Source organism: Ursus americanus, chromosome 21 (assembly GCF_024610735.1).
Source record: "Ursus americanus isolate L20-20 chromosome 21, mUrsAme1.1.p, whole genome shotgun sequence".
In the NCBI taxonomy this organism is placed as follows: domain Eukaryota; kingdom Metazoa; phylum Chordata; class Mammalia; order Carnivora; family Ursidae; genus Ursus; species Ursus americanus.
The window spans coordinates 57,551,329-57,576,460 of NC_142147.1; the positions used below are offsets into that span (position 1 = coordinate 57,551,329).

Consider the following 25,132-nt stretch of genomic DNA (forward strand, 5'->3'; position numbering starts at 1 on the left):
AAATTGATAAATACAAGTACTTACAAGAAATATGCATGTTGTGATGTTGTGATTCCCATTTTAGACACATGGGGAGAAAAGAAAGGGGAGGTCTACTCCTTCGTGATGTGTTTAGTAATTGTGACAGGACAGCAGGGTCAAACACACACCCTGTTTCCATTTTTATAACTGTATGTATGCTCAATTCATTGGAAGCTGCACTTTTCTCACCTTGGCCTGAGAGAAAACAGAACAAAACTAAAGAAGTAACCGATGATAACTTCTAAGAAATTTTGTAATACATTCTTGAAGGACTGTCAGAATTCCTAACATGATTTTGTTGGTTTCTTGTTTGCAATTACTTAACGCCGGGTTGGTTCAGGGTTCACCCCTGTCCATTCCTTTCTCCACCTAGTCTCACTCTTGTGGACCCTTGAGATAGCAGCATCTGCTAACAACTCCCGAATTTCTGTGTCCACGCACGACCCTCTGCCGGCCCTCAGACACAGGTCGATGTGCCCACGGGAAACAGACACTCGAAACTGCCCTTGCTCCAGACTGGAGTCCCGACGTCCCCCCAGCCTCGCTCGCGTGCGGCGTCCCCTCCTCAGGGGCTCGCACACCGCTCCTCGGGCTCCCGGGGCCCACTCCCCGTGTCAAGGCCCCGCAGCACGTGGCGCTGGCCCAGAGGCGCCGCGTCGAAGGGGGCTTCCGGCGTCCTCGTCTCCGCCGTCACCTTACCGCTCGAGCAGCCGTCTTCCCTCCAGGAGGATCGCCGGGAGGTGAGGCGCACGGCGGAAGTTACAAGCCGAGCCAAGGCGGGACCCTGCACGTGCCCTGACCCCGGGCGGAGGTCCCCGCCTCCTGGGCCTCGACTTCCCCGGGCAGGAGAGGGACGGCCTCGCCCCCGCCCCTTGATCCCACTCTGAAGAAGAGGGTCTGAGGCGGCTCCCTGGACCTCGCATACTCCTCCGGAGAAGACACGCTTGGAAAATGCCCCCACCGCCCATTTTCGGTAAGGAAAAAACCGCATTACCCAGAAGGTTGTGCTCCGCGTGTCTGCGCGAGCGCTGGGCCAATGACTGCCCAGGCCAGGGGCATTTCCTTCAGCCCGGGCCGGCTGGGCGGGACTTCCGGTCCCAATAAGGCGTACATCATCCGCCTGTGCCGGGCAGGTCTTCTCCCGACTGTGGGGCTTTGAGCGGTGGGCCGGGCACCTTTCCGAGGCCCGAGCGGAGAAAGTGGCGTGGACCGTAGGTCCCACCTCCGTATCTTTGTACGATCCTGGCACCCGTCCCTCATCCTCTGTAACAGGGTGTCACGTGAGCCCCCTGGGGCGCGGGTCGCTGTCCCCGCAGCCGAAAAACTACGCCCTGGGCCTCGGACGCATTTCACACTGAGGAAACTGAGGCTCGGAGTACGACAGTCAGTCGAGGTCACCCCGCTCTGGGCAGCGAAACGGTGGCAGTCGGCTGAATCCCGCAGGCCCCTCGGCCGCTGCCCCTCCGGGTCCTGCTCTGTGCACAGGGTCCCATGATGGCGGCGACGTGGATGGACCCTGCGCAGGTGAGTGGACGATGCGCTTAGCATTGCTGCCTCTCTGCTGCGGAGGGGCCCCTGGGCAGCCTGAAGGCCAAGAATGCCTTTCGATTTCCTTTTCTCCTTGTCGTTTGTTTACAGCAAGTGGCATTGGCTTGTCACTTTATCCGTAGTCTTACATCTGTGGCGGGTCTCTGACAGGTGTTCGCTCAGTGCAGGAAGGATGAAAGGTGCATACTTCCAAGGGCTTCCGTCACTTATAAATCCAGCCCGCTGCCATGACCTGTAGGTTCCTACCGGGTTCTCCCGCCGACCTCCTCTGATCTTGCCTTCTTTCCCGATGCACCAGCCTAACCATGCTAAGTTCTCTTTCATCCCCCCAACCTTTGTCCTAGCACTGGCTTTTGCCTGGGATGCTGCCCCTGTGACTTTGCAGGGCCTCCCTCTCACATCCTTCTGGCCTCTGCTCAGATGTCACTCGCTTGGAGAGCACTTTCCTAACAGTTCTGGCTAAAATGGCCCCTTCCCAGCTTGCCCATCATCTGGCTTTTTTTTTTTTTTTTTTTGACAGAGAGGGAGCACAAGTAGGGGGAGCAGCAGCAGACGAAGAGGGAGAAGAAGGCTCGCTGCTGGGCAGGGAGAAGGATGCGTGGCTGGATCCCAGGACTCTGGGATCATGACCTGAGCCGAAGGCAGACACTTAACGACTGAGCCACCCAGGCGGCCCTCATCTGGCATTTTTGTGTAGGGAACCATAGGTGTTCATGGTTGAATTTGTCTAGGATGTTGTGGGAGCAAAGAGAAAGCAGTAACAGAAGAACCATGATGGCCGGCCTTAAGTGGTTCTTGCTGTGGCTGACAGGCAGACATAACATATCACCTCATTTAATCCTCAGCTCCTCTGAGTTGGGTTGTGTTATTATCGCTGTTTTGCATGAGAACAACTTGAGCCTCGGAGAGGTTTAGTGCCCCAAATCACTGCCCCAAATCACTGCAGCTCTTAATAACCAGTGTGTTGACCACCACAGCCTGTATTTTTACCCCTTTCTGTACAAAAAGCAGATAATAATGCCTGGAGGAAACACGTGAAGTCAACTTTGTAAGCCAAGCAGGCTTCCTTACAGGCCTTGGGCATGAGATGGGGATATGGCATTTTAGCAAGTGGAAGTGTGTGGACAAGAAAAGGCAGATTGATTGTTTAAGGAGTCCGCAGAGTACCTGTGTGATTTCCATGGTCCTCCTGTCCCCATCTGCTGAGATGTACCCTGGGAAGGCCAGACTGTGTGGTCATTTGCTGAGTGTTCCATCATACTCTCAGCCGTGACAGACACTGTGACAAGTCAAAGGCTGTTCTCATGGCCACAGCCTGCATTGTCCTCAATAACTTCTATTTTCTGGGCCTGAAGTATTCTTTGCTCAGGCATACGTGCTGTTGAGACTCAGTGGGTGAGTTGGAATTTCCTCAGAGTTGCCAAGGTGGGGGGGGGTACTCAGGCAAGAAAAAGAAACAGTGACTCAGTGTGGATTCTTCTTGGTAGTCTCTGAGGAGCAGAAGGTGATGGGACCCAGTCCAGGCCCTGCCACTTCCCAAGCAGGTGCCACCACCTCAGGTGATCGTCCTGTGAGGTGGGTGATGATGAGTTCGTTTCTCTGCCCATGTCCACAGAATTATGTTCAATGGTGGCTGAAATGAATGTTGCTAGGAAATTTATTTGAAATGCTTCACATCTTCATTAACTCCTTTGCTATTGGATGAGTGTCAAGATTATGCCATTAGACCCTAGACCAGAGGGACCTCAGTTCAAATCCTGCCTCTGCTCATACCACATGTAAACTGTGGGTGAACTATTAGAGCACCCTGGACCTCAGGGCCCTGACTGGCACAAACATGATAATGATATTGACCTCACAGGCTGTGGCCAGTCACCCCAGTGTTTCTTTTACGAAGATTTTTTCTTTAATTCTCATAACTATTACTGCCGAGTGAGAATTATTGTATTGATCCAGAAATTGAGGCTCAGAGAAACAAAGTGAGGCTCCCGAGTTCACACGGCAGGCAAGTGTTGATTTTAAGACTTTGGATTCAAACCTCAGGAGTACGGCTTCAGAGCTGGGGACTTTCATTCACATGAGCAAGACAGGTAGAGCATCAGCACGAGTCAGGCATGCAGTGAAGATCAGTGAGTCTCGGCTGCTGTTGCTGTAATTATTATTGGTACTGTTTTCATTATCTTTGTTACTCTCTCCCATTCTTGTGGCATCTTAAAGCCCTTACCATTCTGTGCCTCACAGTCCACGCAGGAAGGTCCTGACCTCTTGCCATTCTTCATTGGCTCCCACATAGGAGGCTCTGTCTCTTATGCTGCTGTAATCAGGGCAAACCAGCATCTCTGCCTCCTTGAGTCCAGCACAGAGCTCAGCCCTCAGGGGGTGTTTGGTCACTCTGCTCCCTTGCCATTGAGAGAGATGGGCTCTGATTCCCATTAATAGCTGCAAGACCAAAACACTGCCTCTCTTTGACTTTGCAGATGCCTGTGACCTTTGATGATGTGGCTGTGACTTTTACCCAGGAGGAGTGGGGGCAGCTGGACCCAGCCCAGAGGACCCTGTACCGGGAGGTGATGCTGGAGACCTGTGGGCTCCTGGTCTCTCTGGGTAAGGCCTCCCTAACTTTGTGGTGTGGGAGACCTGTCATCTCCTTCACTCGACTCTCTGGCTCCAGGCCTGGCTGCTTGAGAAGGCCTCTGTAGCCTTCCTGTCTTCCTCCCCACTTCAGTCATTTTCTAGACTCCTCTCTTCCTGCATACTCTCCTGTGTCTCAGGGAGGGTTAAGCAAGAAACATAGTTTCTTGGAGAAGGGTATGTTGGGAGGAAATGGGGGTGTCTCAGAAAACCTAAAGGCTGGAATTCCAGCTGGGCCCCTTGAGGGACTAATACAGGAACTTAGAGAAACACAATTAATCCCTGGCTTCTGGGGCTTTTGTCCTGGCTTCTCTCTGTGGGTCTGCTTGTGCCTCTGTCTTTTCACAATGATTTTTTTCTGCCACAGTTATTTTGTAGCAGGAAGTGGCCCCCAGTCCTTGCTGTGTGAGGCCCCATGTTCCTTGTCTCTACTTCTTTCTGTATGCTGATACTGTTCCTCTTCACTCATTAAATTCTCCCAACATGCCATCCTTGGCAAATAAGGAAAATAGGGCCACTGCAGCGAATCCCTCATAAAGCCTAATCTGTTCAATTTAAAAGACACATCTTCATTGTGAAAAGCTCTCCTCTGCGTTTTTTTGGTGGTCACAAGTCCTTTCTTTTGTGAAATGTTGGCCAGAATAGATGGTATTTTGTATTTATGCATGTGTCTCTATTTGACTAAATTACTGAGTGCAGTTCCCAGTTTTTTGTTCTCAGTGGTTCATGAAATGGTGTCTAGCATCACCAGGTCTGCCTCTGTCCCGGACCCCTGTTTCTTGAGGATTGAATCCTCCTGCTCACATCCCCTTTCCCCTCCCCCTCTTACTGCTTCAGCCTTCTTGGACTCGGGTTGCTGGCCCCACACAGGAGTGTTTGCTGTTTCCTTTTTACTGTAGCGCTTAGGAGACCAGGGTCTTTTGTTTGTCCATATAAACTTGAGAATCAGTTTGTTGATATCCACAAAACGACTTGCTGAGAGTTTGACTGGGTTTGCATTGAATCTACAGATCAAGTTGGGAAGAATTGAGCCTTTCTATCCATGAACATGAAATGTCATTCCATTTATTTTGTTCTTTGATTTTGTTTATTGGAGTTTTGTAGCTTTCCTCATACAGCTCCTATATATATTTTGTTAGATTTATACCTAAGTATTTCATTTGGGGAGTACTAATGTAAACGGTAATGTGTTTTTAATTTTAATTGCTGGTACATCCGGAGGCATTTTGTATGTTACGCTTGTGTCCTGCAGGCTTGCTATAATTGCTTATTAGTTCCAGAGGTCTTTTGTCGATCCTGTTGGATTTTCCACATAGGTGACCATGTTATCTACAAATAAAGAATTTTATTTCTTCCTTCTCAGTCTGTATACCTTTTTCTTCTCTTATTACATTAGCTGTTTTTTTCAGGATAATGTTGAAAAATGGTTAGAGAGGATATCCTGCCTTGTTCCTGATCTTAGTGGGAAAGCTTCAAGTTTCTCACTTTAATGTGGATTGTGAGCTGTAGGTGTTTTTGTAGATGTTCTTTATCAAGTTGAGGAAGTTTCCCTCTATTCCTATTTTGCTAAGCATTCTTTTTTTTTTTTTTTAATGAATGGATGTTGTATTTTATCGATGCTTTTCTGCATCTATCAGTATAATTGTGTGATTTTTCTTTAGCCTGTTGATGTGATAGATTATATTAATTGATTTTTAAATTTTTATCCGGGTTTGTATCTCTGGGATAAATCCCACTGGCTGTGGTATGTAATCTTTTTATACATTGTTGGGTTTGATTTGTTAATATTTTGTGGGGAATTTTTTTACATCTATATTCACGAGAGATACTGTGTATACTTTTCTGTAATGTTTGGTTTTGATATTAGGGTAACGCTGACTTTATAGATTGAGTTAGAAAATATCCCATCTGCCTCTATCTCTGGGAGAGAATGTAGGGACTTGGTATAATGTCTTCTTTCAGTGTTTGGTAAAGTCACCAGTTAACCCATCTGGGCCTGGTGCTTTGTTTGTCTTGGAAGGTTGTGAACAGTTGGTTCAATTTCTGTAATAGATATAGGCCTATGCAGATTGTTTCTTCTTTTTTTTTTTTTTTTTAAAGATTTTTTATTTACTTATTCGACAGAGATAGAGACAGCCAGCGAGAGAGGGAACACAAGCAGGGGGAGTGGGAGAGGAAGAAGCAGGCTCACAGGGAGGAGCCTGATGTGGGGCTCGATCCCATAACGCCAGGATCACGCCCTGAGCCGAAGGCAGACGCTTAACCGCTGTGCCACCCAGGCGCTCCCAGATTGTTTCTTCTTGTGTGAGTTTTTAGCAGATTGTGTCTTCAGGTAATTGGTGCCTTCATCTCAGTTATCAAATTTGTGAGCATAGAATTGTTAATAGTATTCCATTAATATCCTTTTAATGTCCATGGGATCTGAAGTGATGTCATCTGTTCTATTTCTGATATTAGTAATTTGTGTCATTTTTCGTATTTTCTGGCCTGGCTAGAAGCTTATCAATTTTATTGATCTTTCTAGAGAACCAGATTTTGGTTTTGTTGATTTTCTCTATTTTCTGTTTTCAATTTCACTGATTTCTGCTCTAATTCTTATTTCTTTTGTAGTATTTATTTTGCATTTAATTTACTCTTCTTCTAGTTGCCTAAGGTGGAAATATAATTCAGATCTTTCTTTTAAAAAATACGCATTCTGGGGCGCCTAGGTGGCGCAGTCCTTAAGCGTCTGCCTTCAACTCAGGGCGTGATCCCAGCATTCTGGGATCGAGCCCCACATCAGGCTCCTCTGCTAGGAGCCTGCTTCTTCCTCTCCCACTCCCCCTGCTTGTGTTCCTTCTCTTGCCAGCTGTCTCTCTCTCTGTCAAATAAATAAATAAATAATCTTTTAAAAAATAAATAAATAAAAATAAAAAAATAAAAAATACTCATTCTGTGTTATAAATTTCCTGCTAAGCACTGCTTTGCTCTATCCCACAAATTTTGTTAAGTTGTATTTTTGGTTTTTTAGTTTGTTTAAAGTTTATTTATTTATTTATTTAGTAATCTCTACACCAACGTGGGGCTCAAACTCATGACCCCAAGATCAAGAGTCACATGCTCTTCCAACTGAGTTAGCCACGCACCCTGTATTTTTGTTTTCATTTAGTTCAAAATATTTTTTACTTCTTTGAGATTGCTTCTTAGACCCATATGTTATTTAAAAGTGTGTTGTTTAATCTGCCTGTTTGGGGATTTTCCAGTTATCTTTCTGTTATTAATTTCTAGTTAATTACTTTATGGTCTGAAAGCAGACTTTTTATGATTTCTATTCTTTTTAAAATTTGTTAAAGTTTTTTTTTTTTTTTTTAAATGATTTTTTATTATATTATGTTAGTCACCATACAGTACATCCCCGGTTTCCGATGTAAGGCTCGATGATTCATTAGTTGTGTATAACACCCAGTGCACCATGCAATACGTGCCCTCCTTACTACACATCACTGGTCTATCCCATTCCCCACCCCCCTCCCCTCTGAAGTCCTCAGTTTGTTTCTCATAGTCCATAGTCTCTCATGTTTCATTCCCCCTTCTGATTACCCCCCCTTTCTTTATCCCTTTCTTCCCCTACCGATCATCCTAGTTCTTATGTTCCATAGATGAGAGAAATCATATGATAGTTGTCTTTCTCTGCTTGACTTATTTCACTTAGCATTATCTCCTCCAGTGCTGTCCATGTTGTAGCAAATGTTGAGAACTCGTTCTTTCTGATAGCTGAGTAATATTCCATTGTATATATGGACCACAACTTCTTAATCCAGTCATCTGTTGAAGGGCATCTCGGCTCCTTCCACAATTTAGCTATTGTGGACATTGCTGCTATGAACATTGGGGTGCATATGGCCCTTCTCTTCACTACGTCTGTATCTTTGGGGTAAATACCCAGTAGTGCAATGGCTGGGTCATAGGGTAGCTCAATTTTTAACTTTTTAAGGGACCTCCACACTGTTTTCCAGAGTGGCTGTACCAACTTGCATTCCCACCAACAATGTAGGAGGGATCCCCTTTCTCCACATCCTCTCCAACAATTGTTGTTTCTTGCCTTGTCTATTTTTGCCATTCTAACTGGCGTAAGGTGGTATCTCAGTGTGGTTTTGATTTGAATTTCCTTGATGGCTAATGATTTTGAACATTTTTTCATGTGTCTGTTAGCCATTTGTATGTCTTCATTGGAAAAGTGTCTGTTCATATCTTCTGCCCATTTTTTGATTTGTTTATTTGTTTCTCGTGTATTGAGTTTGAGAAGTTCTTTGTAGATCTTGGATACCAGTCCTTTATCTGTAGTGTCATTTGCAAATATATTCTCCCATTCCGTGGGCTGCCTCTTAGTTTTTCTGACTGTTTCCTTGGCTGTGCAGAAACTTTTAATCTTGATGAAGTCCCATAAATTCATTTTATCTTTTGTTTCTCTTGCCTTTGGGGATGTGTCATGAAAAAGTTTGCTTTGGCCGATGTCGTAGAGGTTGTTGCCTATGTTCTCCTCTAGAATTTTGATGGATTCCTGTCTCACATCGAGGTCTTTCATCCATTTGGAGTTTATTTTTGTGTATGGTGTGAGATAGTGGTCAAGTTTCATTCTTTTGCATGTAGCTGTCCAATTTTCCCAGCACCATTTATTGAAGAGACTGTCTTTTTCCCACTGGATGTTTTTTCCTGCTTTATCAAATATTAGTTGCCCAAAGAGCCGAGGGTCCATTTCTGGGCTCTCTATTCTGTTCCATTGGTCTATGTGTCTGTTTTTGTGCCAGTACCATGCTGTCTTTGTGATCACAGCTTTGTAGTACAGCTCGAAATCCGGCATTGTGATGCCCCCCGCTTTGTTTTTCCTTTTCAACAGTTCCTTGGAGATTCGGGGCCTTTTCTGTTTCCATACAAATTTAAGGACTGTTTGTTCCAGTTCTTTGAAAAATGTCCTTGGTATTTTGATCGGGATAGCATTGAAAGTGTAGATTGCTCTGGGTAGCATGGACATTTTAACTATGTTAATTCTTCCGATCCATGAGCATGGAATATCTTTCCATCTTTTTATGTCTTCCTCAATGTCTTTTAAGAGTGATTTATAGTTTCTAGAATATAGGTCCTTTACGTCTCTGGTTAAGTTAATTCCAAGGTAACGTATGGTTTTTGGTGCTATTGTAAATGGGATGGATTCCCTAATTTCTCTTTCTTCGGTCTCGTTATTCGTGTATAGAAATGCAACTGATTTCTGAGCATTTATTTTGTATCCCGCCACGTTACTGAATTGCTCTATAACTTCTAATAGTTTGGGAGTGGCTTCTTTTGGGTTTTCCATATAGAGTATCATGTCATCTGCAAAGAGAGACATTTTGACTTCTTCTTTGCCAATTTGAATACCTTTGATCCCTTTTTGTCGTCTGATTGCTGTTGCAAGGACTTCTAGTACTATGTTGAATAATAGTGGCGAGAGTGGGCATCCTTGTCGAGTTCCTGATCTTAAGGGAAAGGCTTCCAGCTTTTCCCCATTGAGAATAATATTTGCAGTAGGCTTTTCATAGATGGCTTTTATGAGATTGAGAAATGTACCTTCTATTCCTACACTCTGAAGGGTTTTAATCAGGAAAGGATGCTGTATTTTGTCAAATGCTTTTTCGGCATCGATTGAGAGGATCATATGGTTCCTGAGTCTTTTCTTGTTGATATGATGTATCACGCTGATTGATTTGCGAATATTGAACCACGCTTGCATCCCAGGTATGAATCCCACTTGATCGTGATGGATAATCCTTTTAATGTACTGTTGGATTCTATTAGCAAGTATCTTGTTGAGGATTTTGGCGTCCATATTCATTAGGGAAATCGGTCTGTAATTCTCCTTTTTGAGGGGGTCTTTGCCTGGTTTGGGGATCAAGGTAATATTGGCCTCATAGAATGAGTTTGGTAGCTTTCCTTCTGTTTCTATTTTTTGAAATAGCTTTAGGAGAATAGGTATTATTTCTTCTTTGAATGTTTGGTAGAATTCCCCAGGAAAACCGTCCGGGCCTGGAGTTTTGTTATTTGGAAGGTTGTTTATCACTGACTCAATTTCTTCATAATTAATTGGCCTGTTTAAGGAATCAATTTCTTCCTGTTTCAATCTTGGTAGTTTATAGGTTTCCAGGAAGGATTCCATCTCTTCCAGATTGCTTAGTTTATTGGCATATAGCTGTTGATAAAAATTTCTAATAATCCTTCCAATTTCAATGGTGCTCGTCGTGACCTCTCCTTTTTCATTCATAATTTTAATAATCTGGGTCCTTTCTCTTTTCTTTTGGATAAGTCTTGCCAGTGGTCTGTCAATTTTATTGATTCTCTCAAAGAACCAGCTTCTAGTCCTGTTGATCTGCTCTACTGTACTTCTGGTTTCTGCTTGATTGATTTCAGCTCTAATTTTGGTCAACTGCTTCCTCGTGCGTGGATTAGGCCTGTCCCTCTGTTGCTGTTCCAGCTTCTTGAGGTGAGAATATAAAAACTGCATTTTAGATTTTTCTATTCTTTTGAGTGAGGCTTGGATGGCTATGTATTTCCCCCTTAGGACTGCCTTTGCAGTATCCCATAGGTTTTGGACTGTTGTATTTTCATTCTCATTGGTCTCCATAAATTGTTTAATTTGATTTTTGATTTCCTGGTTTATCGAGTCATTCCTGAGCAGGATGGTTCTTAGTCTCCAAGTGTTTGAGTTTCTTCCAAATTTTTCCTTGTGGTTGAGTTCCAATTTCAGAGCGTTGTGGTCTGAGAATATGCAGGGGATAATTTCAATCTTTTGGTATCAGTTGAGACCTGTTTTGTGTCCCGGAACATGGTCTATTCTTGAGAATGTTCCATGGGCATTAGAATAGAATGAGTATTCTTTGGTTCTGGGGTGTAGTGTTCTATATATATCTATGAGGTCCAACTCGTCGAGTATGGCATTCAAAGCCTTTGATTCTTTGCTTAGTTTTTGCCAGGGTGTTCTGTCTATTTCTGATAGTGGAGTGTTGAGGTCCCCTACTATTAATGTATTTTTATTTATATGTCTCTTTATTCTGGTTAAGAGTTGGCTTGTGTATCTTGCTGCTCCCCTGTTGGGGGCATATATATTTATAATTGTCATATCCACTTGTTGAATACTTCCCTTAAGAATAATATAGTGCCCTTCTGCATCTCTAACTATAGTCTGTAGTTTAAAATCCAATTTATCTGATATGAGAATTGCTACCCCAGCTTTCTTTTGAGGTCCATTTGCGTGAAAGATGGTACTCCATCCCCTTACTCTCAGTCTGAATGCATCTTTGGGTTTGAAATGAGTCTCTTGTAGACAGCAAATGGATGGGTCATTTCTTTTTATCCAATCTGCAACCCTGTGGCGTTTTATGGGATGGTTCAAACCATTTACATTAAGACTCATTACTGAGAGATATGATTTTAATGTTGCCATGTTGCCAGTAAAGTCTTTGTTTGTATTGGCTGTGACTTTCTGTTCTGTATCACTCTTGGGGCCTTTTTACTTTTATAGAACCCCCCGTAATATCTCCTGTAGGGCTGGTTTCGTGGTTACAAAATTGGTTAGTGACTGGCGATTCTGAAATGTCTTTATTTCTCCATCAATTCTGAATGACAGCCTTGCTGGGTAAAGGATCCTTGGCTGCATGTTTTTCTCTGAAAGAGCTTTAAATATGCTCCCCCAACCCTTTCTCTCATTCCAGGTCTGTGTAGACAGGTCTGACGTAATTCTGATGCTTTTGCCTTGGTACGTGAGAAATTTCTTTGCCCTGGCCGCTTTCAATACTGTATCCTTGCATCTAATATTTGCGAATTGCACTATGACGTGACGTGGCGTAGGTTTGTCATGGTTGAGCTTGGGAGGGGTCCTCTCTGCCTCTTGGACACGAATGTTTGTTTCCCTTGCTAGATTAGGGAAGTTTTCAGCTACAATTTGTTCAAATATCTCTTCTAGACCTCTGTTTTTCTCCACCCCCTCGGGGATGCCGATGATTCTAACATTGGATCGTTTCATTGAGTCAGTAATCTCCCGTAACCTACATTCGTGGGCGTGGATTTTTTTAAGACCATCTTCTATTTTCATTTTTTCCTCTATTAACCCATCCTCTAATTCACTAACCCGTTCCTCTGCTTCTGCGACCCTGGCCATCAGAGCCTCTAGTTTTGCCTGCATTTGGCTCATAGAATTTTTAATTTCTGTCAGATTCGCTCTCATTTCTGTTCTTAGGGATTCTATATTCTCAGTAACCTTTTTGTTAATAGTTTTTTCAATTCTACTCATCATTTTGACCATCGTTACTCTGAATTCCATTTCTGATAATTTGGTTACATCCATATCCATTATTTCTGTGGCAGAGGCCACAGACTCACTGTCTTTTCTTTGCTGGGGGGGGCTTCTCCTTCTTGTCATTCTGATGAAGAGAGGTTGCGGGGTTTCCAGAGCCCAAATTATTGACTGGGTCCCAGGCCGTGCCCCTTGTTTTATAGGGATCTTAGGGATGTGGGCTTCTTCTTTAAAGATTTTATTTATTTATTTATGTGGCAGCCAACCAGCGAGAGAGGGAACAGAAGCAGGGGAGTGGGAGAGGAAGAAGCAGGCTCCCAGCGGAGGAGCCCGATGAGGGACTCCTTTCCAGAACGCCGGGATCACGCCCTAAGCCGGAGACAGGCGCTCAATGACTGCGCCACCCAGGCGCCCGGGTTGTGGGCTTCTTGATTTTTCAGCCTGCCTTCTGTGTTCTGGGGGAGGGGCCTGCCGCGCCGATACTCAGGCAGCCCTGTTTGGGTAGAGTCTCGGCGTCCCCTGCGAGGGGGGATGGGGATGGGCACTCCCTGAGCCGGTATTTCCAGGCTTTTGTTCTCTGGCGGCTTTCCCTGGCGGTTTGCTGTGCCTCTTCTGAGAGTCAGAGCAGCAGCGGCCAAATTTCAGCCTCTGTCACAGAACAGAGGGATTGCGGCCCGTTCTCTACTAATGTTCTGGCCACTTTAACTCTGTTTCTGTTGGTGCTGCTCAACCCTGCAGCGTCCGGGATGTGCGCCCCACACCCGGCGTCCCAGCCCTCACTTCCAGGGCCGGCTCGTCTCTGTCCTTTGTGTTTCTAACGCCGCCAGCCGCCAGCCGCCCCGCGCGCGCTCCCGGATCTCCCGGTCTCAGTCTGGATCCGGTGAGCACACCGGGATTCCGGTGTTCTGCGAGATGCCTGGTGGCGCGCGCACCCGGCTCACGGTCTCAGTCTGCTGTTTTGCGGGTGCCGTCCGCGAGCCCCGCCCGCTCTCCCGTGCAAGTGGCTACCGCTTCCCGGCGCCCGAACGCGGCGGCTCCCTCCCCCTTCCGTTTATCTTCCGATATCTGTGCACAGTTTCATGGCTCCCCGCTTCGTACCTCAATACTCAGCGCTGGAGATGTTCGTTTGTAGAGATCCAGATGCGTCTTCCTGCGTCTCAGGCTGGTTCCGTGGTTGTTTAGGCTGGTCTGGTACCTATCCAGCTCGACTCGGAGGACCGGCTGAAAACGGTGTCTCCTACTCCTCCGCCATCTTAACTCCCTAAAGTTTTTTTTTTTAATGGCCCAGAATATAATCTATCATGGTGAATGTTCCATGTGAGTTTGAGAAGAATGTGTATTGTTTTCAAATGAATTAGTCTGTAGATGTCCGTTATATCCAGTTATTATCATATTGATGATAGTGTTGAGTTCAACTTTGTCATTACTAGTTTTCTGCCTGTTGGATCTGTCCATTTCTGATAGAAGGGTGGTGTGGTCTCCAACGGTGATAGTGGATTCATCTGTTTCTTCTTGTCATTCTATGAGTTTTTGCCTCATATAGTTTGACGCTGTGTTGCCAGACATACAGATTAAGGATTTTTATGTCTTCTTTGCAAATTATCCTGTTTATCATTACATAATGCCTTCTTTATCCCTGGTAACTTTCCTTGCTGTGAAGTCTCCTCTGTCTGAAATTAACATAGGTATGCTTGCTTTCTATTGATTAGTATTAGCATGTTTTATTAACATATTAGTATATTTTTCTCCATTTACTTTCAACATGTATATGTCTTTATATTTACAGTGGGTTTCTTATAGACCTATAGTTGGGTTTTGTTTTGTCTTTGTTTTTGTTTTTTTAAGATTTATTCACTTATTTTAGAGAGAGAGAAAGCACAAGCGGGAGGGGCAGAGGGAGAGAGAATTTCAGTTATTCGGGGAACCTGACATGGGGCTCAGTGTCACAACCCTGAGATCACTACCTGAGCCAAAACCAAGAGTCAGACACTTAACTGACTGCACCAACCAGGCACCCCTGGGTTTTGTTTTTTGAGCCACTCTGACAAACTGTTTTATAATGGGAGCATTTAGAAAAACATTGATGTTCCAAGCGATATTAATATAGTGGGATTAATATTTACCATGTTTGTCACTGTTTCCTATTTGTTGTTCTTGTTCCTGTTTTTGTCTTCCAGTCTTTCTGCCTGAAATAAACCCTTCTCTTTACTCAGAGTACCCAGCCGCTCTGCTTACCTCAGACTACTGATAATCAGGGATGCCATTTGTGAAATGATGGAAACCGAGGTTTTTTAACCTACCAGGCTGGGTGCCATCACCTGAGGAGTGTTTAAAATCTGATGGCTAGGCTTCACCTCAGAGCTTTTGTGTAAATTAGTCTGTGGTGGCATTCAGGCTCACCAGCTATGGCTAATGCACAGGGAGGTCGAGGCCCCTGACTGGATTAATTAGAAAGTACATTCAGGAGATAGGTCTGAAAAGCGTTGGGATTCTACAGGAAGGAGATCAAAGGGAATTGGTGCTGTCTCTGGAGCCAACACTAATGGCTAGTCTTTGGGACCCAATAATCATGTTTCATGCATTGGTTTCCAGGTCATATCTTTTTGTTTGCATGGATGGGAGCAGCTTCATTCTGAGGCATTCTCCAAATTCTGAAATCCCAATCTAGACTTAGAGATTTCTTTCTTCTCACCACAATTTCCACATCCTTTTTCTTTCTCCTTGAACAGGGTGTCCTTTGCCCAAACCAGAGCTGATCTATGCATTGGATCACAGCCCAGAGTTACAGACATTGAAGAGAGGCCTCTCCCTTAACTCCTGCCCAGGTAGGTGCCAACAGCTGGCCAGGTCAGGGTCATGGCAGCTTGCAGACAGCACAGTGATCACTGCCTCTGGAATTTGTGGAAGTTTTGTTGTTGTGGCCTCTCTGGAGGCTTAGGATCCATGAAGCCTTTTAACCCATGGTCCTTCTGCCCACCGCTCCAGCCCTATCACAATCTCCAGTGCTCTTGTGGAGGTGTGAGGCCTACTGGGTCATAAGTTCAGGCTCTCAGCTCCAGCTGCTTGGGCTTAAAAACTAGCTGGGACCCACAGCAGCCTCGTGCCCCTGGGGAAGATGCATGATCTCACTGTGCCTTTATATATAGGTTCGGCCAATGTAAATCTAGCTGCTCTGAAAGGCATATTCCAGACTCTTGGTGACTCAGCATATGAAAAGTACTTTTATCACCCAAGGACCATGGGGGTCAGTGTGGAGCTTGGTACCCCGCAGTTATTCAGGGACCCAGGTACCTCCTGTCATCAACATGAGACTTTGCACGTTGTTCTGGCATCTTCCAGCTGGCAGAGGGGAAACGGGAGAAGAAAGGAAGATGTCATACCCACTTCCCCACACACTGTTTCTCCTCACTTTCCACTGACAAGACATCTGGCCACACTTAGGCACTGGGGCTGGGAAACGAGGCTGAGCCGTGTGTCCAAGGAGAGGAATAAATGGTTCGGTGAGTGTGGTCTGCTACACTCAGTCTGTTCCCGAGTCATTGGTTGTTTGAGGATGTACCAGATTGTGCATCAGAGTGGCTCACACTGGCCCTGACCCATAGTGAGTGAATGGCTCAGCAAAAGTAAGCTGTTAGTGTGTTCACATCATGTTAGTCCTAATGAATAATGATAGTATCTCCCATTTCCCTCTGCACTGCAAGGAAACAAGCTATACTCTGCATCCCACCCTTTCTCACCTTCTCCATCCACCCCTTGTCCAGGTGCCAGTCAGACACTCACAAGCACTCCCTTACTCCATGTCTTCATACCCCTCCTGTTCGCTTAACCTTCAAGGTAACATTTTGCCTTCTATTCCCCAAATCTGGGCTGCTGAGGCCCTGGGGATGTCAGGTGTGGTGAGTGGTGCCACTGCAGAGCCATGCTGTCTCCCCTCTGGGCTTTCGTCCCAAGTGTGTGTCTGATCGGCCCCTCAGAGTCTGTTCCAAATCTTCAGCCTTGTCAGCAGTCTCACGTCTGTGAATGTGGAAAAGACACTTCACGCTCAGCATGCCTACGAGGGAGCTCATGATTTTGCCTGCCCCTCCCACCTCCCCCGCATGTCAGAAGGCCAGACGCAACTCCAGATAACTCCTGAACACCTCCGTCTGTGCCAGCCCCACACTCAGACATCCTGTCCGTTTCACATGAGCATCTTCACCACCTCCCCTCCTCCCTAGAACCATCCCTACACTCCTGAGTCCAGGTTTTCAACTTTTGCCTGGGTTATAGCTGGTCTCCCCACATCTCTTGTGTGCCTCTGAGCTGTCCTGTCTCCCGCACTGGCTCCCCCAACCACTGAGAGCTTGTTTCAGACCTTCACCATACCCCCCAGCCACCGATGTCTTAGCATATTTTTATGTTGAAAATAGTCTGTGTTCTTGCGTTGCTTGATTTCCAACCATTACACATTGATCTGAATCTCTCATATGTGTGGCTTCCCTTCTCACCCCCACCATGAGGAGGCCTTGCCCCCAACCGTGGCAAATTCCCACACTAGAGGCCAGATCACACCTTTTCAGGGAACTGGCTTCTTGCTTCACTGCTGTTCTGCCTCTTCTGTAACTATCCAGTCTCATAAAAATATGCTTGGTTGCATCATACTAGGGGAAAGTAAATGAAAAAGGCTTATGGCTCTCCAGTGTCTTCACACTGGTATCAACTCTGCTTTCCCTGTTATAACCCGTCTTCTTGGAAAAGTTGTCTCATTCTTTTTTTTTTTTTTTAAGATTTTATTCATTTGAGAGAGAGAGTGAGAGAGAAAGAGAGAGCAGGAGCAGGGGGAAAGGGAGAAGCAGACTCCCCACTGAGCAGGGAGCCCGATGCAGGGCCTAATCTTGGGACTCCAGGATCATGACCTGAGCCGAAGGCAGACGCTTAACTGACCAAGCCACCCACGCACCCCAAGTTGTCTCATTCTCGCAAGAGATGTCTACACTCATGTTCCACTCTCCCATTTGTTATTATTTTCTTGCACTTTTTTTTGTTTATTTTTAAAATTTTTATTTATTTATTTGTTAGAGAGAGAGCACAAGCAGGGAGAGCAGCAGGCAGAGGGAAAAGCAGGCTCCCTGCTGAGCAAGGAGTCCGATGTGGGACTCGATCCCAGGACCCTGAGATCATGACCTGAGCTGAAGGCAGACACTTAACCGACAGAGCCACCCAGGCGCCCCTTCTTGCACTTTTTGAATGAGCTGTAACTCATATGCTTTGTTGTACAAAAATCTTAAGAGGTCATCTTGATGAATCTTTGTGTACATATAAACCCATAGAACCACCACCTATGTTAATATTTAATATACACCACGGTGCCCCCTTATCTGTGGTTTTGCTTTCCGTGGTTTTAGTCACCCACAGTCAATTACAGTCCAGAAGCAGATGATCATACTTCTGATGTATCATTAGAAGGACACCAGTATGTCACATACCTGTGTCATTCACCTCACTTCATTTCATCGTGTGGGCATTTTATCATCTCACAGCATCACAAGAAGAAGGGTGAGTGCTGTATAATAAAATATTTTAAGAGAGAGACTACGTTTGTGAAACTTTTATTATAGTATTTGTTATAATTGTCTATTTTACCATTAGTTACTTTTGTTAATCTCTTATGTACCAAATTTATAAATTAAACTTTACGATAGGTGTGTGTGTATGTAAGTGTGTGTGTGTGTGTGTGTGTGTGTGTGTGTATAAACATACTATGTATAGGGTTGGTACTACGCACAATTTCAGGGACCCACTGGGGGTCTTGGAACAAATCCCCCGCAGATAAAAGGGACTACTGTACAACATTTCCAGCCCCTCGTCAGGGTCTCATGCCTTCAGTAGCCCCTTTTGCTGGGTAATCCCTACTGAGACCATCAGCATGAATTTGTTTTGACTATAGAACCGCACCGCGTGCTATCTGTATGTCTGTCTCCTTTTGACCATCATTATGTCTGTGGGATTCTTTTCACGTGGTTGCGTATAGTTGGAGTTTGTTCACTCTCAATCTAATGTAATATCTCGTTGTGTGAAAAACTGCCATTCGTTTATCCATTCCCCTCTTGGTGGGCATTCCTGCTCTTTTCAACATAACGCTGCCAAGAATATTCTTGTTACGTGTTTTGGTACAGATAAGCACTGATTTCTGTTAGGAACAGATTCTGGTATGTTTCCATGTCAGGTTTTCTTTATTGGAAAATGCCAAGCAGTTCTGAAGAAGGCTACACCCTTTCACCTTACCACCATTCACATGTGAAAGTGGTAACATCGTCCTCTTTGTGCTTTGAGGCCCCATGAGGGGGTTCCTCTGTACCACAGCACTGAAAATGTTCCTTATACAGTCACGTTTTTGCTCCTAATTTTCCAGTACAGCAGCAACCGTAGTGATAATGGGTAGTGGCCCACAATTTACCAAATGATCCTCCAGTGGCTGGCACTGCTGACCACTTTATAGGCATTTTGTCATTTAACCCTCAGGACAGCCTGTGAGGCAGAAACTGAGAGTCTTCAGTTTTTCAGACGAGGAGATTGAGATGGGAACAGCTAAGTAATTTGTGCCAAGTGTTCTGGCTTCAGAGCCAACATTCTAAACTCCGTGCTGTGTGAATTCATAATGCACCAAACTTTTCAGATTGTGTCGTGAGCATCTGATCCTCTTGGAATCTCTGCCCCCAACCTCCCAGGACCTTCCTTGTCTTCTTATTCTGGTGACGTTAATGTTAACTCATCAGGCATCTCGTGGACCATTCTTTTTACTCTTCAATACTCTTCGAGGTTAATCTACACATTCTGACACGGCCAATTTATATGCTTCCTAAGTAGGTCTCAGATGTATATTATTTGACTAACCCATAATAAAAAAATAGAGCTAACCTGTAGTTATGTTTTGCTCAGTGTCTGGCCTCATACTGAACCTGGTTTACACAGTGAATGTGGTAAATGCAGGATTTCACTTCATCCTCACAGAGCCCTACAGGGCAGGCTCTATTGGTAGCTTACTTTTTTGGAAGACAAAATGAGGGCTTATGAAATTTGAGTGCCTTGCCAGAGACCGTGGAGCTAATACGGAGTTCTTGTGGGACTTGGGCCTCGGGTTTTTGTGGTCAGAGACCATGATCTTAACCATAATCCTGCTGTGACCTCTAACTTTGGTTTAGTGGGCCTCAGGTACAAATTCCGATTAATCATAAATCTTGGTTTATGACACATTGTCATTACTGAGTCAGAATGACCTTGATTAATTGATATATTAACTAAGTTATTTGCCCATTCATTTCTTTTTGAAAATAATACACTTAACATCACTGACTTCAAGAATGAGAATATTACTCATACCAACTGTCTAGTCAGTCTGGACTGCTGTAATGAGAATGCCAGAGACTGGAGTTCGGTTAAACAGCAGATGTTTATTTTCCACAGTTCTGCAGGCCAGAAGTTTCAGATCCAGGAGCTGGCAGATCTGGTGTCTGGTGAGGGCCCTCTTCCTGGTTTGCAGATAGGAGTCTCCTCTTCCATCCTCATGTGGCGCTGAGAAGACGCAAATGCACTAGTGTTTCTTCTTGTGAGGACACCAGTCCTGTGTCAGGGGCTACACCCTTACCAGCCCCATCCTTTGGTGCACTGCAGGTTCCCTGAGTCTTGGAAGACTCTACCTTTGGTCATTCCATTAGCAAAGGCTAAAATGGCTTTCCTGTTTTCTCTCTATGGCAGTTTCTCGCATTCCCTGTGTGGGAACCCTCCCCGACCTCGTCCTGGCTGCTGTGGAGGCTGTGTCAGGTGCCCTTTCGCTGGCCTCTTGTAGCATCTGGAGATGTTCTTGCTTTGAGCAAACCCAGCACATACAGTGTCATTACTCTGTGTACTTGGCCCTCATTGCCAGACACTCTGTCCCCCATCTATTCTCTCCCTCTTGGTTTCTGCTCAAAGGTTTCAAGAATTCAAGGTCGAAAAGAAATTGCAAACTGGATTTCAGAGATTTGAAAACATGACAGGCTCAGAGCCACTGTTTTCATCTTCTTATTCCCACTGAAATGGCAATTTTCTTTTTCTGTGTTGCCATCTCTAATGAGCCCTTCTGTATATTGTATTCCCTTCAGGTGACAGTACAAAGCCCAAGACCACAGAGCTTTCCCTTTCTCACCTTGCCTTGTCTGAGGAAATCTCACCACAGGAACAACTGACTCAGCACGCTCTGGGGGACTCCCAGCTGGGGCAAGGCAAGAATCAGGATAGGCCATCAGAAATGCTAGAAGGCTCATTGAAACCAGGGGTAGACCCCCAAACGGAGAAGCTCCCTGGGAACATGAAGCCTGAACATGATGGTTTAGGGACAGATGATGGTCTACACTCAAGGACTATACGGGAGCTAATCCCTCCAGGACATGTTCTCCATGAATATGACTCACGAGGACTACTGAAAGATCCCTTGATTCAGGAAGGGAAACGTCCCTATCAGTGTGAGGAATGCGGGAAAGTGTTTGCCAAGAATTGCTTTCTTGTTCGACACGAGCAGATTCACACTGGAGCGAAGCCCTATGAATGCACCGAGTGTGGGAAAACTTTTAGCAAGAGCACACACCTCCTCCAGCACCACATGATCCACACGGGGGAGCGGCCCTACGAGTGCATGGAGTGTGGGAAGGCCTTCAACCGCAGGTCACACCTCACAAGGCACCAGCGGATTCACACTGGAGAGAAGCCTTATAAGTGCAGCGAATGTGGGAAGGCCTTCACCCACCGGTCCAATTTAGTCTTGCATAACAGAAGCCACACCGGAGAAAAACCCTTTGTGTGTAAAGAATGTGGGAAAGCCTTCCGTGATAAGACAGGTTTCCTTCGACACTATATCATCCACACGGGAGAGAAGCCCTTTGAGTGCATGGAGTGTGGGAAGGCCTTCAACCGCCGGTCACACCTCACATGGCACCAGCAGATTCACGCTGGGGTGAGACCCTTTGAATGCAATGAATGTGGGAAAGCCTTTTGCGACAGCACGGACCTCATTCAGCACTATGTCATCCACACAGGAGAGAAGCCATACAAGTGCCTCGAGTGTGGGAAGGCCTTCTACCGCCGGTCACATCTCAAGCAGCACCAGCGGAGTCACACTGGGGAGAAGCCCTATGTGTGCAGCGAGTGTGGAAAGGCCTTCACCCACTGCTCGACTTTCATCTTGCACAAAAGGGCCCACACTGGAGAAAAACCCTATGAGTGCAAAGAATGTGGGAAAGCCTTTAGCAATCGATCAGACCTCATCCGACACTTCAGCATCCACACTGAGGAGAAGCCTTATGAGTGCTCAGAGTGTGGGAAGGCCTTCAATCGCCGGTCATACCTCACAAGGCACCAGCGGATTCACAGTGGAGAGAAGCCCTATGAATGCATGGAGTGTGGCAAAGCCTTTTGCCAGAGGGCAAACCTCATTCGACATGCCATTATCCACACTGGGGAGAAACCCTATGAGTGCAGTGAGTGTGGAAAGGCCTTTACCTACTGCTACACTTTTATCTTGCATAAAAGGGCTCACATTGGAGAAAAACCTTTTGAGTGCAAAGAATGTGGGAAAGCCTTTAGCACTAGGAAAGACCTCATTCGACACATCAGCATCCACGCTGGAGAGAAGCCCTATGAGTGCATGGAGTGTGGGAAGGCCTTCAACCGCCGGTCAGGGCTCACAAGGCACCAGCGGATTCACAGTGGAGAGAAGCCCTATGAATGCGTTGAGTGTGGGAAAACCTTCTGTTGGAGCACAAGTCTCATCCGACACTCCGTTATCCACAGTGGAGAGAAGCCTTATGAGTGCAGTGAGTGTGGAAAAGCCTTCAGTCGCAGCTCATCCCTCACTCAGCATCAGAGGATTCATACTGGGAGAAACTCTGTCAGTGTAACAGAAGTGGGAAGACCCTTCACGAGTGGGCAGTCCTCAGTCACCCTCTAAGAGCTCCTATTGGGGAAAGACTTCTTGGATGTAACCACTGAGGAAACATCTTACTCAGAATCTGATCTTTCATACCAAAGAGAAACCCCTCAGTTTCCTTCCCTATGAGAAACCCTTCTGTTGCAGGATATCATTTGTCATCTAAGGAGTCAGACTGGAAATTGACCCAGTCTAGAGCCTTATTCTACATCTGAGAATTCATCCAGGAGTGTGATCCAGTCATTCTCATGCACTGAGTATAACCATCAGCCACATCTTTCTCCTTAGTTTACACTGAAAAATTATCTCAGGGATATTTAAACAAAGGAGGAGAAGACATAAAGGAGAAAGAAATGCAAGCATGGTTGCTTTCAGAGTTCTGTGACAAGCCTATGGCAGTTTGTTGTTCCACATCTTATATGGGGAAGGGGGATGTTGTTTCAGAGATCAGAAAGCCTTGTCCCCTTTATCTTACGTATACTTCCACTGCTGTCCATTGTCAGGACAGTTGGACATTTAGGGTGTGTCTGAAAACATTTATTGAAAGCCTTTGTTCTACAGCTTCGTCTCTATCCTTGAGCAGCATAAGTCTTAATGAGGAATATGAAGGCTTGGTTATGAAATACTGTTATATTTCAGGAGATAAAGATGTATGTATGAATGAGCCCACTGTACAACACTCTTAAGACTTTGATTTGTTTTTTTCATATATATTTAACAACCCACTTGCTCTTGATCTACTTGTTTATTGTTTTTTCTGTGTGATGAGGATGGCAGTGTAGCTAGGTGACCTTCCCAGATGAATCCGAATTCTTCCCTCTGAGTGCGGTTCCTAAGCTTCTCCAGTCCTCCTCAGAGAGGCTTCTCCCAAGTCCACATCAGTTGTTTTCTAGGGGTTGAATTAGAGCCAAAACAAAATAAAACACATAGCTAAATTAGCTTAAAAAAACAACCCCATAAACTCAGGAAAGCAGAGAAGGAATCTCATTTTTAGTCTTTACAAAAGATTGTGTGAAGATTCCCTATTGAGGAAATTGACTAGAATTTTTAACGACGAAATTGGTATGTGCACATGCAGGTCTCTGTTACACAGTTGTTACCATGGCCTTAGTCCTGGTACAATAAGTAATGACTAGTACCTTTTATCAGGGTCTTTTGGAATTCCTTCTTTGTTTTTTTGTTTGTTTGTTTTGTTTTGTTTGTTTTTTTGAGCTGCACGTGATAGCATTACCTCACATTAAGAAATATGCTGTGGGGGCGCCTGGGTGGCACAGCGGTTAAGCGTCTGCCTTCGGCTCAGGGCGTGATCCCGGCGTTATGGGATCGAGCCCCACATCAGGCTCTTCTGCTATGAGCCTGCTTCTTCCTCTCCCACTCCCCCTGCTTGTGTTCCCTCTCTCGCTGGCTGTCTCTGTCAAATAAATAAATAAAATCTTAAAAAAAAAATGCTGTGAAGAAAGATGTAAAAATAATCACGCATTCACATCGAACCCTCCCCAGGGCCTTTTAAATCATCACATGTGTACTTTTGTATTGCTATCCTAGGCCAAGCCATTTTTGTTATATTGATTCATGACATTATTATGAATTATTATGATGATTATTATCTTAATCCTTTTCATGTCATGTGTAAGAGGTCTTAATCAAGCTCTCTGTCCTGAATATTTTCTCTTAAAGTTTTATAGTTTTACCTTTTACATTTAAATCTCTGATCCATGTTGCATTCACTTTTGTATTACCATGTGTGGTTTAGGTTGAGTTTCTTTCTTGTATTTTTGCCTAAGGATGTTTAGTTGACCAGCACCATTACTTGAAAGCTAGGCTACAGTGTTATGCCTCCATTGAATTATGTTTACTCCTCAGTCAGAAATCAGCTGGGCATGTTTCTGTTGGTCTATTTCTGAGTTCTCTATATTATCCCATTGATTCGTATGTCTAAACCTCTGCCAGTACCACACTATCTTGATTACTGTAGCTTTCAGTAAATCTTAAAATTGGGTAAAGTGATTACTCCCCCTATATTTTAAAAATTGATTTAGCCTTCCATATTAATTTTTCCCCTTGGCTTTCTATATACACTTTATTGTGCTTTTCTGTATTTACAGAACGTCTTGCGGGGATTTTGATAGACATTACATTAGTCTGTGGATCATTTTGGTGAGATTTGGCATCTATTATGTTGACTCTTTCGGTCTATGAATGTGGTATGTCTTTTCACTTATTTAGATCCGTTTTTATTTCATTAGTGTTTTATAATTTTCCACTTGTAGATCCTGATCATGTTTTGTTGGATTTTTATCCAGGCACTTTTTGGGGGGGTCATTATATATCATATTGAGTTTTTAACGTCAGTTTGCACATGATCATTACTGTGACAAAGAAATATGATTAGTTTCGATATGTTGACCTTGTCTCCTGCAACCTTGCTGAATTCACTTATTCCAGCAGATTTTTTGTGTGGATTCCTGAGGGTTTTCTTCATAAACAATAATGTTATCAGCAAATAGCAAACATCTTTTGTCTTCTTCCCAATCTGTATCTCTTTCATTCCCCTTTGCTGTTTTTATTGTACTAGCTAGAATTTGCAGTGCAATGTTGAATAGAAGTGGTGAAAGAGGACATACTTGCTTTGTTCATAATGTTAAAGAGAAAGCATTCAGTGTTGACCATTAAATATGATGATAGCTGCA

The 25,132-nt window shown here is 44.7% G+C and overlaps 1 protein-coding gene across 1 annotated transcript; it reads left to right on the plus strand.

Moving 5' to 3' along the window:
* Positions 1-1,125: 1,125 nt before the first annotated feature.
* Positions 1,126-25,132, plus strand: LOC123777281 (uncharacterized). The gene is made up of 4 exons (XM_045773829.2): positions 1,126-1,545; positions 4,047-4,173; positions 15,232-15,327; positions 20,623-25,132. Exons 1-4 carry the CDS (start codon positions 1,513-1,515, stop codon positions 22,461-22,463), a joined length of 2,097 nt encoding a protein of 698 aa, XP_045629785.2. The 5' UTR covers positions 1,126-1,512; the 3' UTR covers positions 22,464-25,132.

What these genes read in the sequence shown, in the direction of transcription:
- LOC123777281 (XM_045773829.2), top strand. Translation starts at nt 1,513, where the DNA reads ATGATGGCGGCGACGTGGATGGACCCTGCGCAG. An exon ending in CGTGGATGGACCCTGCGCAG is followed by an intron (nt 1,546 to 4,046) that starts GTGAGTGGACGA and finishes TTGACTTTGCAG; the next exon opens with ATGCCTGTGACCTTTGATGA. An exon ending in TGGGCTCCTGGTCTCTCTGG is followed by an intron (nt 4,174 to 15,231) that starts GTAAGGCCTCCC and finishes CTCCTTGAACAG; the next exon opens with GGTGTCCTTTGCCCAAACCA.